The sequence below is a fragment of the Patagioenas fasciata genome, chromosome 5 (genome assembly GCF_037038585.1).
Source record: "Patagioenas fasciata isolate bPatFas1 chromosome 5, bPatFas1.hap1, whole genome shotgun sequence".
NCBI classification, from domain to species: Eukaryota; Metazoa; Chordata; class Aves; order Columbiformes; family Columbidae; genus Patagioenas; species Patagioenas fasciata.
Window position 1 is genome coordinate 32,402,501 of NC_092524.1, and position 14,739 is coordinate 32,417,239.

Here is a 14,739-nt window from a genome sequence, read left to right on the forward strand (position 1 = left end):
GATGTTTTAAGGAACTCAGGTTGAGCATCGTTGAGCTACATAATACATAAGATTATTTTCTGACTCTGTGAAAATGTCCTGTGCTGCACTGAGTGACATGGTCCTAGTCTTTCTTTTTATGCTGAGAAGGATTCAGTGTGTAACTGTTTAGTGCATGTTATGCAAAAACAACTATGAAAGAATCTCTGAAGGGTTTTTCTCTTCTAAGTCTCAACAAAGATGATGGGATTTTTTTAGTATTCAGTGCATATCATTTGCAGTTCTCTTTGGGGAAAGAAGGGAGAGTGTATGTTTGGAAAGGGGCTAATCATTCTGTTGTGCATGTGACAGAGCAAACAAGGTTGCTGTCAAATAGCAGAAGTTCCTAAGCTAACCACAATGGAGAACCCCCAGTTGAGGGCAGAGGAGATATTTTACTTGCCTGCTTTGTGCTCAGTAGCAACTACACCAAGATGAATCATCTGTGTGTGATGGTCCTCAGGAGCAGAAGACTTCCATACCCTCCTTATGCTGGGACCATTTTGCAGATCCTTCAATTTTCATCCCTCCTCAACTCCTGTCCCTTTCATTGCCTTGGAGCTGTTTGGCTTCTCCTGCTGAATGTCAAGTGCTTTGGACCTTCAGGCATAATGGGTGGGGGCTAAGACTTGGATCTACCCCTGAGACAGACTGGAGCCAGAAAGGATGGGTTGTTTTAAATTGTGTGGTGAAGAGCCTTTTTTTCCCTCCCTGCTGGGGAAGTTTGTTGTGCCAAATGCCTGGAATGTGGTTTTTCTCCTCTTCCTCCCCCTTCAAAACAGAAAGAGAAAAGTTTACACCATGAATTGTGTTAAATGGAGAACATAAATCCGAGCTGTATTGCAGCATTGCCAGGCCTGGGTTCCTATTGAAGCTGAATGAGGCAAGAGCAGCTTTCTCTTGCCCTCCTCTCTTATGGTCTCCCCACATCAAACTCTTTCTTGTGGTACAGTCCTGTTCAGATGGGAGTATGGAAATGCCAGGAGAGAGTGTGCCTTGGTCCAAAGTTCTCACAGGTCTGAAAGCAATTTGTGACTCCTTTACAATAATTCAGCCAGAACGAGGCAGCCTCCCAGGCCAAAGTTAGTTGTGTTGCCGGTGCAGGAGAAAGAGAGACAGATTCCTCTGGGTACCTGTCAGAAGTGGCTGCAAGCCCATTTGAGGCAAATCCACTCTGCAATAGAGATTTGGTGGCCCCTGTGCCCTGGCCATGCATGTCCGGACTGATGTCAGGGTCCAATGTAGCATGTTATATGACTTTTTACTCCTTGCATCAGGCCTGATACTTTCTCAGAACTTCATGATGAAGTATTTCCTTATGATTACTGACTGGCTGAAGAAATGTCTTATTACATCCAGAACTGAAAATTAGAGTCCTTCTCCCTGTCCCAGCCATGGAAGTGGGAATAAATCGGTGCCTGTCAGCTTTTACAGGAGATAATGGAGTACCTTACACAGAAAGCCAACCTAGGAGGGCCTTGATCAGAGCATGAATGGGAGTATAATACTCCACTGAGTGCGATAACGTAAACTTTAGCAGAGATGGATGAGTTCATCTGAAATGGCTCTGGAGTGAATGCCAAAAGCAAAAGCTTCTCTTTGGCACTGGTATTTCAAGAAAAGCAATTCACACAGTGGAAGAAAGGTAGATTGGGAGGGTAACAAGAAAAGAGCTTAAATAGAGGGCCCTGCTAGCCCCAAAATTTATTAAAACCAATACTGACTGGCTCTGAAGTCTGCTGCAATAAAATAATTAAACTTACTCTCATGGTGGTTGCAAGACCTGCATTCGTCCTTCAGTTCTAGATAATATAACATTACTACAGGAGGTATTTTAACCTGCTGGTAGTATTTTACTGCTTTTGCCTGCAAGCTCATCAATGTTTGTGTAGCATTAAGCATTAAAACTCTTATTTTTATCAACTTCACCAGCCCTTGCTGATGCAGCACTGGAAGTCTGGGAAGAACCGCTTGCTTTTGCTGTGAGAGATGGGATGAAAGGTTAGAGGGGGTGGATGGCGATCGCATGAGCAATGCAGGTCAGGTTACTGGTGGATTCCTCTTGCAAGATAAGTGAGAGCCCTCTGAAAGGTAATTATTGGAAAGCATAAATTCCTGAGATAACCTGTCCAAGAAGAAATACTGACAGGAGCAGAGGCCATGTGTTAAAGGCTAGCCATTACTCCAGGGCAATGGGCTAACCTCTTTCTCTGTTTTTTTCTGTAACCTCTCCTTGCTCTGACAGCTTACTCCCTCAGTTACTTCAGTTACTTGTCAATTTTTTCTGATCCTGTGTATAGACCACTGTGATACTCATCTCCATTCTGTACTAATTGAGGTCCAGACAAGTGGAAACTCAGTATGGAGTTTAGTTCCATGTCCACATTCTTGTTTAGTCCTTGTCTTTGCTTGTCACTGTCACTGCAGTGTTCAGGTAGCTTTTAGAGCATAAAAAGGTTGTTCTTGTATTTCTTTAACTGTTTTATTTGTATAGAAGAGCTTCAGCTAGCTTTCAGGGATGGCACTGAGTCAGCTTTGGTTCTGAATGAAGAGAATTGTGGGATTGCAGTTTGGGAAGGATGTGTTGAAGATTGGGAAACATTTCAGAAGAAAAGATGGAGTAAAACTGGGAAATAAGAAAAGCGCCTTCTCTTTCTCTATGGCTTCATTATGCAAACTCTGTGTCTCATCTGTAATGTAGAGATAATGATATCTACCCAGCTCCTGTTTCCACTGGTTGATTGATTAATGACTCTTTCATGATCCCTAGATTACACTTTTGGGACCTACTGCTTTAACTACTGCAGTGTGTTACATCCCAGAAAGAAAATGGAAGTAATGTGTTAGCTCTGGCTAGTTCCAGCTAGAAAAACATGATAAACTGACCTGAGCAGGCTTACCCATGTGTACCTGCTTCTAAGACCTCATTCTAAAAGTGCACAGCAGCATGTGCTGTCTGTTTAGCTGCCATTTCTGTCCAGCAAAACATTCAAGTGTCTGCCTAACTTTGAATTGAAGAGGACCTGCACACTCAATGAGGTGCTTTGCTGAACTGGGACCTGATGCTTGGTCACAGGCAGGGTTTCATCGCGAGCCTTTGAAGACCTCAGTGAACACACAGGACCGAGAAGGATCTGAGGTCTGCCCTAGCATAATTTGGGTATGTGTTAAACAACTGGAGTCTTTAAGAATAGTGAAACTTGCCAAAATAACAAGTTATTTGAGCAGAAGAGAGGATCTTTATTGTGCGGTGATAATTGCAGCAACACACTTCTGCAAGCTTTGCTAATTGGTAAGTGAATTACAAGGCTTTTCTATTTGCTTTTGCTGTTCTACAGTAATAACCACCTCAATCTGATACTTGAGTTAAGGTGGTGCTGAGAACAGGAGGCAAGCCAGAAGAAAAACACATGCAGGAAAAGTTGGTGTATAGTGGAACCACCATCAGACATATGAGTTTCTGAAAGCTAGTTGTGGCAAGTGCTTTTTCTTGACTTTTTCAAACAATTCCTCTTATATGCTGCATAAGTATCTATAGAAACAACAGCACAGGTGTTTGAAACATCACTCCTCAGAGTTAAAGAAATGTGTGTATTTGCAAGTTAAAGAAATGTGTGTATTTGCAATGATGTTTTTCTCTGCTCCCATGATATGTGCTCCTGTGTGTAGACCTTTGAGATAGTTCAAGTGTGCTCTCAATACAGGGCACCCTTTATGCTGAGGGAACTGTGAGATGATGTATTGGAAGACACAGTGCATCTGTTTCACCTCTTACTTCTAACTTCTGCTGTTCCTTTTTGAGGCGTAATAACGATACTTCAGCAGAGGAATGCCCGTAATCTGCCCTACTTCCATTTGCGGGCAGAAGGAGGGGAAGGAGGTGAAAAAAGGAAATCTAATTCACAGTCCTCTTGGGAATTCCCCTATGTAGCATGAGTCAAGTATATCCCTGCTGTATGCCTGCTGAGGTCTGTAGGTTTATGCAAGTATCAGAATGATTGTTCCCGTGTGTTGAAGAGAAATAAGAAGTCAAAGAAACATAACCTAGACTATCCAGGTTTAAGATGCTTTTGTAGAGAACAGAAAACATGATTTCCCATTGTAAGTGTTTAGTGTGATTAATAATTATTGACAAGGTAGAGTAGATTTTTGTGTTTTCTTACGTATGTATTCTATTTGTCATACATATTGTGACTGGGGAACTGAAAGGGCTACCCATTCAAGATTAGTAACTTTATCTTTAAAGTATTGGCTATAGCTGATATTTTTTTTTTCCAAGGCTGACCTCGGAGGCAAAGTGAACTCTAATAATTATGTGGTTTTATTCTAGATCTATATAAATCTCTGCTTTGCTACTTGTGTGATCATTTCATCTGAGCAAAATGGATTGTTTCCTGTAGTGGGATTTCCTTTGCAGCAGGAGATACATGGTTCATACAAAAGAGGCAAGTCAGCAGAAAAATGTGAGCTCACTAACTCTTTCTAGTAAGAAGACAGGAAGTACCTAAAATATTAATGTAATTACAATGTGGTGGGGAACATTGCCTGCCATTTAGGCACATTTCTACTACTCTTCTACTTGCATTTTTATTTCAATCTCTTCTAAATTCTGCCATCTGTATTGAACGGAACTGTCCATTTGTCTACTAAATAACTGCAGGAGGTACAGGGGAAATCCCAGCCTAGGAACTTCCATGAGGGCTAAGAGAGGTCATTCAGAGCAGGATGGTGCTGTAGGGCTTGGATGGTTTGGACTCTGCAAAACCCACATGCTCTTTCCTGGCATCTCCCCACCTGCTGAGATCTGATGCAGATACATGGCTTCATGAAAGATGACATACATAGAGACACACCAAAAGGAATGCTCTTGTCAGCTTAGCTGATGTCATTTGAGCCAACGATGTAACTGTGGTGGTAGGGAAAAACTCCTCCCATTTGTATTTGCTGTGTCTGCCAGGTGGGCTGTGCTGACTGAGTGACAGATGTCACCACTGATGGTGTGGACAGGCAAACAAACAAACAAGTGTGCTGCTTGACTGACGCAGGCTGGCTGTAGTGCTGGAGACTACCTCTGGAGGTAAAAGTGGTGTGTGATCTGGACCTCAGCTCCTCCGGGCAATGACAGACCAAGTGGCCTCAGCTGAGCTAGCTCAGGGAGACAAACAGCAAAGAGCAGGAGGGTAGAAAGGGATGGGTGATACTTTTAGCCAGCACAGTTAGAGCTGGGAGACAATGTCTGGTTATGATCTGAGCATCTCTTAGTATAGACAGTGCCTAAAGTAGCGCACACAATTCATTAGGGAGGTGTGCAGTGTTACTCGTGTCCTGCAGAGGAACTGTGAAAATTACAAAGCAAGTCCTGGGAGAGTCATTTGTAGAACCCTGGTTTGCTGGCTTCCCAGTGCCAGCTCAGGCGGTAGGGTATATTTTTTTACTAACCTACCTTTCTCCTGGTTGTAGGAATGCAAAAGATGAGTCCACTGTGGGAAATCAAGACTGAGGGAGTTGAATGTGCAGATTTTGTCTTTGACTACGTCTGACCCCTAAGGCTATGATTGCACTAAGCTGAACAGACTTCTGGTGACCCCAAGCCCCAGCAGCTTCAGACGCTTTTTAAAAAATACATATTAAAAAATAGATTGGATGTTGTCATGTCCAATCTAATATTGTTGCTGAAGTTTTCATTAGTTCATTTCTTTAGTAATTGGAGAGAATTTTTGACCTTTTGGGGGAGGTTAGGACCAAGCTGAATTCTGGCAGCTGTCTTCAGATACAAAAGAGGTCTAGGTTATTACCTTTTGTATCTGTTGTTCATTTAATTGGCTGATGCTGCATCTCTTTAAAACAGAAACCATGACCTGAGAAAGAGTAGATGCTCTGAGATATCCCCAAGGAGTCTGCCTCTGAGATTAACCTAATTGGTCACTGTGCTGAGTCTAATAGAGATTGTATGCAATGTCTGTCTATGGAAACACCTTAGGCAGCCTGGTATGTGGCATGGAAACTGCTACTGTTATCTTTTCATGGATATGGAGAAAAAGAGTAGTGGACAAGTTACCACAATCACCATGGTTGTTAACAGTCCAGGATACTTGAATGGGACTGAGAAATTAATCTTCTGAAATACCTCATCTAAGCAGACATCGTCTTCTACCATACACAAATACCTGTTGTATCTAACCAATAACTCTGCATGTTAACTGCTGAGTAAGATGGACATTGTGATCCCAGCTTTTTGGCTTTGAGAGCTGGGAATGTTGCTACCGGCCTTGTGCGGGGCCATGCACAGCTGCAGGAGGAGGAACTTATGCAGCTCTGGTCCTTCTTCCTGCGCAAAGATGGCAGCAGCTCTTGACCCTGAAAGCCAGATCTGACCTGTCAGCAGAACACCCTGGTGTACCACTCTTTTCTTGGCAGTATTAACTTCTGCTGCTGTTTCTTTTCTTTAAATGGAAATGTTGGCAGAGCTCTCATACTTTCACAAGACTTGTGAGGATGAGGCTAATCAGATCAGTTTTCCCCAAATTGTAAGCTATGCCTACCTTTTGTCATTTTTCTTCAGAGACAGATTTTTTGCATGAGATGATACCTATAGTTTCACATAGGATTAAATTACAGTTTAAGACTGTTTCCAGAGTAATGAATTTAGCTCACTCTATGAGGCTGGGTTCTCTGTTATGATTCAGCACCATACTGTGATTCAAGCAGTGAGAAGCCTGTCAATTCTGGCCACAAATAGCCAGTAGGGATTTCCAACCCAACAGGGGAATTCTTGCTGATAAATATCTGGCAAAAGGGGATTCCTTTGCCCTTCTGCACACAGGGGATATGCTTGTGCTAGGTGCTCATAGAAGGAAGCTGGAAAATCTCACGTTGCTTTTTCACTGATCTAGGATTCAGCCTGGACTCGTAGCTCAGGACACCTCCTTGACTGCTGTTAATGTCTGGACTGTGCCAGTGCTGACTCAGGAACTTGTCATCAGCTCTCTCATGGTTCCTAATCTCTCACACCACATACAGTCTATGCACCTGGCACAGTGCTTCCGAGCAAGTGCTTGAAATCTTGTCTTTTTTGACCTGGCTGTATGGGTTCTTCCAATGAAAGGTTTTAACTCACTTTGCAAGCCTTTCCTTTCATTTGCACTTCAATCACTGCTGCTCCAGCAACACTGTCTCTGCTTGCAGCTGTATACTGCTTTGTGGTCTGATTTGTGTGCTCTGGCTAATACTGAAACAGTTCTGCTGGCCGTTTTTTTTCTCTGATTCCCATGCTGGGGAAAGTTATCCAGACTTCTTTTTGTCCATCAGGTGAAATTATGCAATGTGTGTGGAAATGAAATAGATGTCTCAAGGACTCTGGCTCTTGGAGAGTCTAGGACAGACATGTGTTTGTAGTTCTTTACACAGCTGCCAAGTTTATGTTAAAAAACTGAAAGCCCAGAAAGTTTGAGTCATTCTGTAGCCCATCTGGAAATCCTGTTTTGCTTTTGCTCCCGTTCACACCCTTTCCATCACTGGAAGATGTTGGGCAGGGACAGACACAACTGACCCTTATAAGAAAACTGATTCTGCACATTCCTGCACTTTCTGGCTTGCCCTTGGAGTTTGTGGCGGGATTTTGAGCAATCCATTAAGCTTCACCTAACGTCAGGAAAGCCGTTCTGTATTTCTGTTGAGTCTCAGTATCCTACCTCTCTGCAGTTGCAGAAGGTGCATGATTTAGCATTTAGGAGCTGCCTATAGACTGGAAGTTCCAGAGAGTACAGCCAAAGGAGGGGCCCAGCCAGTCCTTCGTTGTTTAGGGCTTAATAGTGGTCTGATACTCTTGAACATGTCATATTTCCTTTTGCTTCAATCTTTTGATGAATGTTGTGTTAGCATCCTGCAATGTAGCGTGAGGAAGAACAGAGCAGAATACTTTATCCCTTCTGGGAAGATGCTCTGTAGCTGGGGGTCTGCTGTCCAAAGGGGCTGCAGAAGTCCGGTGATGCTGGGCTCTGTTAAGCACAGGCTTCCAGTTGCATCTGCTGTTCTGAGTCTAGAAAGGAGAAGCAGCTGTTCAAGCCCACTGTGCCCTTTTTGAAAACCAGTGGTGCTTCAGAGTGCATGAAGAAAAGAGATGAGGACAGGCTGGGGACCACTGATCTCTTTGGCTTGTTTTGTGATAGGGTAGGTACCACACTTTGCAACTGGCTCTGTCTTGGTTGCTTATCTAGTCTAAGGTAGAGACTCATAGTAGGCCAGCCCAGATGTTAAAAACCCACATGAGCACGGCCAGAGCACTGCGTGAAAAGAGAATTATGCTGACTGGAGGGGGAGGGGCAGGGGAAGGCCCTTTTGATGATTGTCTATTAGATTGCCCACATTAGTGTCTATCCTTGAATCATAAACCATGTTAGCTCGTAGATGGTGATGTTTCCCGCTTCCAGCCAGCCTCACTACTATCTCTGCCTTCAGCCTCTACCAGCCATGCTACCCTTGCTTTCAACACTCAGAGATTTGGGAGAGTGCCATCTCTATGAGGGGGGAAAGATACATAAAGCTGCATATCATCAGCCTAATAGCTGGCATTGCTGCCCATATACTTCATCATATTCCCCGGAGGTTTTGCATAGATATTAAATAGAAGTGGTGGAAGAATTGAGCCCTGTGGCATTCTTCGTGTCAAGGCTCATGGAGAGGAGGAGCAACCGCCTGTCAGGGGCCCCTGGGATCTGCTGGAAAGGAACAAGTGTAGCCAGCTCGGTGCAGTTCTCTCAGCACTTGCCAAGACACGCTGTGGGTCAAGCTGTACCTCTTGATCTGCAGTGGCACAGGCAGCTGATGCTCAGGTAGCATCTGCATGATTTCTTAGTCTCTGTCCATCTTTGTGAGAAGGCCTGAAACCCCACTGGTGCTCTGTTTCCAGGCTCATTCATGAGCGTCTCCAAAAGGAGACTGCGGCATATCTTCTGAAGCCACGTTGCATCATTTATTTCCCACCACTTCTCAGATCTTACCCAGTTTGAAACTGGATGGAAGTGCTGCTGAAGAACAATTTCTGATTTTAAATATCTTTTTCAGGCGCCCTCAGTGTTCCTCACAGTACCAAATTATCTAAAACATAAGACTAGAGGTTAAAAATATAGTAAATGAAAACTCCATGGTCTTGAGGAGAGCAAGACCCACATTTTTGATCATGGCTGGGGATCATTGCAAACTTCAGAAGGAAAGGTCTGTTACTTTCTGTTACATGATTAGTAATTTCTTTCTGTGCTATCAGCTTTTTACTTGCCTAGTCATGTAGTGAGCACAGTTTTAGAGGGAAATGACGAGAAAGGGGCCTGGCCTCAGGAACTGAAGATAATCTGGATTCATAGTCAGAGGATCTGGTGGAAATTTCAGAGCAGCACTTAAGGAGGACTGGTTCTTCATTATACCAGTTTTCCAGGGGAAATGTGGGCCTGTAATCATGGTTGAGCTTGGCTGGTTATATGTCTTCAGTGAGTGCTCTCCTTCTCCGGATCCTAACCTAAAATGTGGTGGGCATTGCAGGAGGGGTGAGCTAGATTCTGCTCATTTTGTAGCTTTTGTAAAAGGTGTAGTGCACTTGAATCTCTGGGACTTTGCAGGATGGGCTGAAAAGTCATGATGGAGAGCTGCTCTGCTGCTTTCAGGACCCCTCAGGACCCTTTGTCAGCAGAGAAACAAGCATCCTGAAGCAGCTGGAGTGAAGAACCAGGCTCTTGGTCCTTGTTGCTAACTTACGGGCTTATAAGTCAGGCCAGTTCTTGGGGTTTGTTGTTGTTGTTTTGTTTGGTTTGGGTTTTTATTTCTTTGTTTTGTTTGTTGTTTGTTTGTTTGTTTTGTTTAAGGTGTGCCTAGACAGAGGAGTCATGGAACTAGGTACTGTACCAAAAAGTAGTAAGGCAGGGTCTGCTCAGAAATCCTATGGTGTAGCTATAGGAGGCATGCAAAGGCTAAGAAAAGGGCAGAGTTGTTCTTCACTGACTTTATTGTTTAGCTGACATGATTCCAGGACAGAAAACCTCAGTTTCCTAACACTTAAAAGGACAGTGACCTAATGAAAATCACAGGGCCTGTTCCTCCATCGTGGAGCACACTCCCATGCCTGTGACTCCCTGTGGGGCTGGTGGTGCCTGGGGCATCTTTCAGAGCACTCACTCCTCGTTCATGCTGTCCTTCCATGGCTCTGAGCCTGCTGCTTAGTGGCAGTCCCCCTCTTTTTCACCAGAAAAGAGCCCCTAACTCCTACTGGACATATGCCCCTCCTATGCAGACTTGCAGAAGATTGTAAAAGCATAGGTTACTCTTTACCAAGCCAGGGAGGTTTTGTTAGTCAGAACTTGGTTATTTTAGCGTCCTTGCACTGGAATGTAAAAGCAAAGCCTGCGTGTGTGCCAGCAGTGTCACTGCTGTGCCTGTCCCGAGCAGATGAGATTTCACCTGTGGCCCTGCACTGAGGGGCTGTGTGCTTTTTGCAGTGTTCTGACAACTTCATTCTGTATTTCCAGTTGTGCTACTTTCACTATGATTTGCCTTCCTTGGCCAGCAATTGTTCATGTCTGCCCCTTCATTTTTTTTTCCACAGAGTCTATGTAATCTACATGTATGCTGATGATTCTGTGTCAATATCAATCTAGACAAGTCTGTGCAACCTTTCACTCCCCTGTCCAAAGGGAAGGATTGACCCTTACAGTCAGGCACAGCACAGCACTGACTCATACATACTTCTCACAAAAATAATGCAGAAATTCCCCATAGTTTCTACAGATATTTTTTCAGGAGATGAAGTGTAAGTCTTCCATAGCAACACAGCTTGGGAAAACTATGAAGCATGTAACATCAGATAGTTAATCTATGTGACACATGATGTACTTTTTACTATTAATGTTGTCCACCTTTTTTTTTTCCCTCTTCATGTATCTCGCTTGCTCAAACTCACCCGATCCATTTGAGTTTCATTTAAGCTCATGTGCTCTCCAGTCTTACTCCAGCTCCACTGTGAAGCTCCTGGGAGAGGGCTGGGCTTTGTCCAGCCTCCGTGACTCCACAGCGATGAGCACAACAGGACCATACTTTCCTTTTTTTTTTTTTTTCCTCTGATTACGGTAATACTTTCTGGTTTTCCTGCGTAAGATGCAATATGCTGTGTTTGGATATGTAGCACTGAAAACAAACAAACAAATATCTAAATTTAAAGTTCCTTTAATAAAAATCCCTGAAATTAGGAACAAGTCAGAGTCACTCCAGTAAAGACTAATGGTAAAACAAAACAACCAACCATCCAAAAGTAATTGCAAGGAAGCAGTTTTCCACTGAGATATGATCGTCATAAGGAAATACTGTTTCTTTACTTTCCTATATTTTATTATTTGCCACTTTTAAAAAATTCCATTCCAAACATAAGTCAGGGAAACCCTCAAGGTCCCAGTATCTCAATACCAACCTTTCCAGTGAATACTTAGGAGATGGTGTTTTTGACCATGTTTACTGTAGTGGAGCCAAGGCGAGCTTCCTTAAACTATGGAGGCAGCTAAGTGCTTCTCCAGAATTATTTTTCTGTAAGGCAAAAGATTTAAAGCCTTTAAAATCAATGTAATGAAAAAACAAGATGAAAAGGTTGTGTCAAGAGTGAATTTGACCCATTAACTTGGTAGCTTCTCTGCCATTAGGATCTCAAAAACCCTTTTCTCTCTCAGAAAAATCTGAAATTTAATCTTGTAACCTACTTAACAGTGTGATTTAAAGCCAAATATTTAGCATTCTAAGATTTAGATATTTTCAGTCTTAGAAGAAATCGGAAACAGAGATCATGTCCAGTCAGATCCTATGTCTGGGTTGCTAAGACCTGTTGGTTTTGTTAACACGAATGCTTTGTGGTATGCATATTCTTAATGACTGGAGTAATTTTTAGCACGGAGACAACCTATGCAGTGGTGACAGTTTGTTGTCACACAGCTGTGCTCTTCCTTCCAGTAAACTCCCTGGAGTTCGCGAGCATCCCTGGCTTAATATAGGGGAAATCTGACATAGCTCTGTGGAAGCTCAAGTGTTTGTGGAAAGAGCTGTTAATCTTTGATCAACTGGAGTCTCCTTGTTACTGACTTTGATTACACAAGTGTACAACTTTAATTACAGCTTTTAATAAGCTTTCATTTCTTCCTAGTCACATTCTTTGTATGGTAGCACAAATTATCTTTTTCCTTTCTCCTCTGCTCCCCTTCCCTCCCCACCAGCCTATCTATGGAAAAAGGGGTTTGAGGTCATTGCAGGGGATTCGGTGTCCAGAGGGATCCTGCTGTATGGGCTCTGCCCTCAGCTCTGCCCTCCACTCGCTGGTACAGCCCAGAGAGCTCTTTCCTTCAGCTGCCCTGCAGACACCATCCCTGCAAACAAACATCCCTGCAAACAAACATCCCTGCAAATGTCCATCCCTGCAAACATCCATTCCTGCAAACGTCCCTGCAAGCATCCATCCCCACACTGGTTGCTGCCCCAGAGCTGGGGCTCATCAAGTAGTGGACAGGGCTGTGAGGTATCAATGTTCACACAGGCGCTGGCTGCTGTGTGAAACCTCTGAACAACCCTTAGAAAGTCTTTGCAGCCAAAGGATGTACTGACTCCTGTGTGCAACTCCTGCTTGTGTAGAACTGTCCCTTTCTCTCTTTCCCTTGGGGACACTCTGAAATGCAATAGCTGGGTGGCAGAGGGCAGCAGGAAGCTGGTTGGGCTCCAGTATCCAGCCACTGTGCTCGTTCCACATCCACGGGCTTGGCATGCTGGATACCCTCTGCTCATTAGAGAAACAACCTAGTGGAAGCTTTGTGAGAGACTTACAGACTTGTAATTGCAACTAATTGGTATATGGCTTAAAACAAGTGTAAGGAAATGCTTTTTCACATGTATTATATTTCAGCTATGGAACTCATCGCACCGCAACGTTTTAGGTATGAAAAAGATAAGTGGGTTGAAGAGTTGGTTGGATAAATTCATGGAAGAAAGATTCATCAAGGTCTGTTAAACCATTGGGTAACCTCAGACTTGGGGAATTTAAGTTCTGATGATCAGAAATGACAAGGGGGAACTAGAGACACCTCCCTCTGTATTTGTTCTGCTCTTATATTCTTCCCTGAGCCTCTGCTGTTGGCCCCTCTCAGTGAGAGGATATTGGGCAACTACAGCCTGGGGGAATAGAGTATGGATCTCATGGAAGCCCTCAGGTGCAACTGAGGAGTGACTTAAAAGTTGTGAGTCAGAAAAGAGGTGATAAAACAGAGCAATTTGCACTCATTTGATACTCAGAGGTGTGCAAAAAGACTATACTTTTAAAACGCCAATTGTGCCTACAAAAAAGTAGCAGGGAAAACAATTAATAGAAAAGGAAAAGGAGCCTCTTTTATCTCTGTGCATGTATCCCTTCGGCTCCCTTGCTGTGCATGCTCTGCTCTTTTTGCACACTAATGAATATCCAAGTCAGAGCAAGTTATACTATGTATCACTCTACTCCTATTTTCTAATGAACTTCCTGCTAATGGGTAGCTTTCCTAGCTATTCATGTCACGACTGAACTTCATCTTGACGATAGATCAAGAATGAGGTTCAGCAGTGTGGCCTACCTGGTTTGCAATGCTCCAGCATGACAGCTGCTTTGTGTCCTCAGGGTTGTTATACTTTGATGCTTTTAGAAGAAATTGGAGAGAGGATTCTGGTAAGCTCCAGCAGGCAGAGTTTTTAAACTTTTCTCAAGGGAAGCTGAAGATTCTACAGAATTTTTGAACAAATATTTATTTATGAAATAAGTGACATTGTCTTTAGAACTGTTCCTCTCACTGGGCTCCAGAGGAAAGCAGCATTTGGCATGCTGGATCTTACTGGTTGCTGTTGTAGCCTGCTGCTGTTGGTGCCTCAGGCTTGACTGTGGAATACTCTGGAAAGGTTATAACAAAATGTCTAGTCTGACCATTGCAGACATGGCTCTAGTTGTTAAAGGATGTGTTTTCATGCAGCAGAAGCACACAATATGAGGACTACGTCCTGTGCTCTTATGGGCTCTCTGACACCAGAAATGCTGGAGTGAGGTTGTTCTAAAATTGGCTGGTTTTCTGGTTGCTCAAAATGTACTGCAGGAGTTGCTGTAACATAGAACTGAAATGACTAGTTTGCTGAATTGGCTGGACAAACTATTGGGGAAGAGAAACAATAGAATGAGGTTGCTGTGGTGTGTATGTTGTCTGACCCAGGATCACAGGCCAGCGTGGTTGCATCAATTGCTCAGTCAGTAGCTATGCTACCACTGGAAAGATCTGTGTCCAGGTCCCGAGAGTTGGATCTTTTAGTGGCACTTTCTGCATCATCTGCTTTGGCAGTGTCTCATGTCAGCAAGCTTGGCATAGGTTCAGGGAAAGTTTTTCTGCTTGTCCATTTTTAAACCAACCTTATGTCCCCTTTTTCCTAGTCTTGTTAGAGGGGATGGTGTGATCTTTCTTACTCTCTGCCCTGTCCCTTTTGGCAGACTCGGGGACCAGTTCTACAAAGAAGCAATTGAGCACTGTCGCAGCTACAACTCTCGGCTGTGCGCTGAGCGAAGCGTCCGCCTTCCCTTCCTGGATTCACAAACTGGAGTAGCTCAGAACAACTGCTACATCTGGATGGAGAAGAGGCACAGGGGACCAGGTCGGTGGTGTTGTGTCTGTGTATGCGTGTGCATGTATGGGAGGC

General features: G+C 43.7%; 1 protein-coding gene across 12 annotated transcripts in view; it reads left to right on the forward strand.

Annotated features, from left to right (window-relative positions):
- Window positions 1-14,739, forward strand: part of DPF3 (double PHD fingers 3) — a 182,340-nt gene that overhangs the window by 61,810 nt on the left and 105,791 nt on the right. For all 12 annotated transcript variants that reach the window (XR_011739344.1, XR_011739345.1, XR_011739346.1 and 9 more), the window contains one exon: window positions 14,534-14,694. Coding sequence is in view for 8 of the 12 variants with exons in the window: in XM_065838152.2 (XP_065694224.1) it covers window positions 14,534-14,694 (161 nt within the window). In the remaining 4 variants the exon portion in view is untranslated. The remainder of the gene's footprint in view (window positions 1-14,533; window positions 14,695-14,739) is intronic.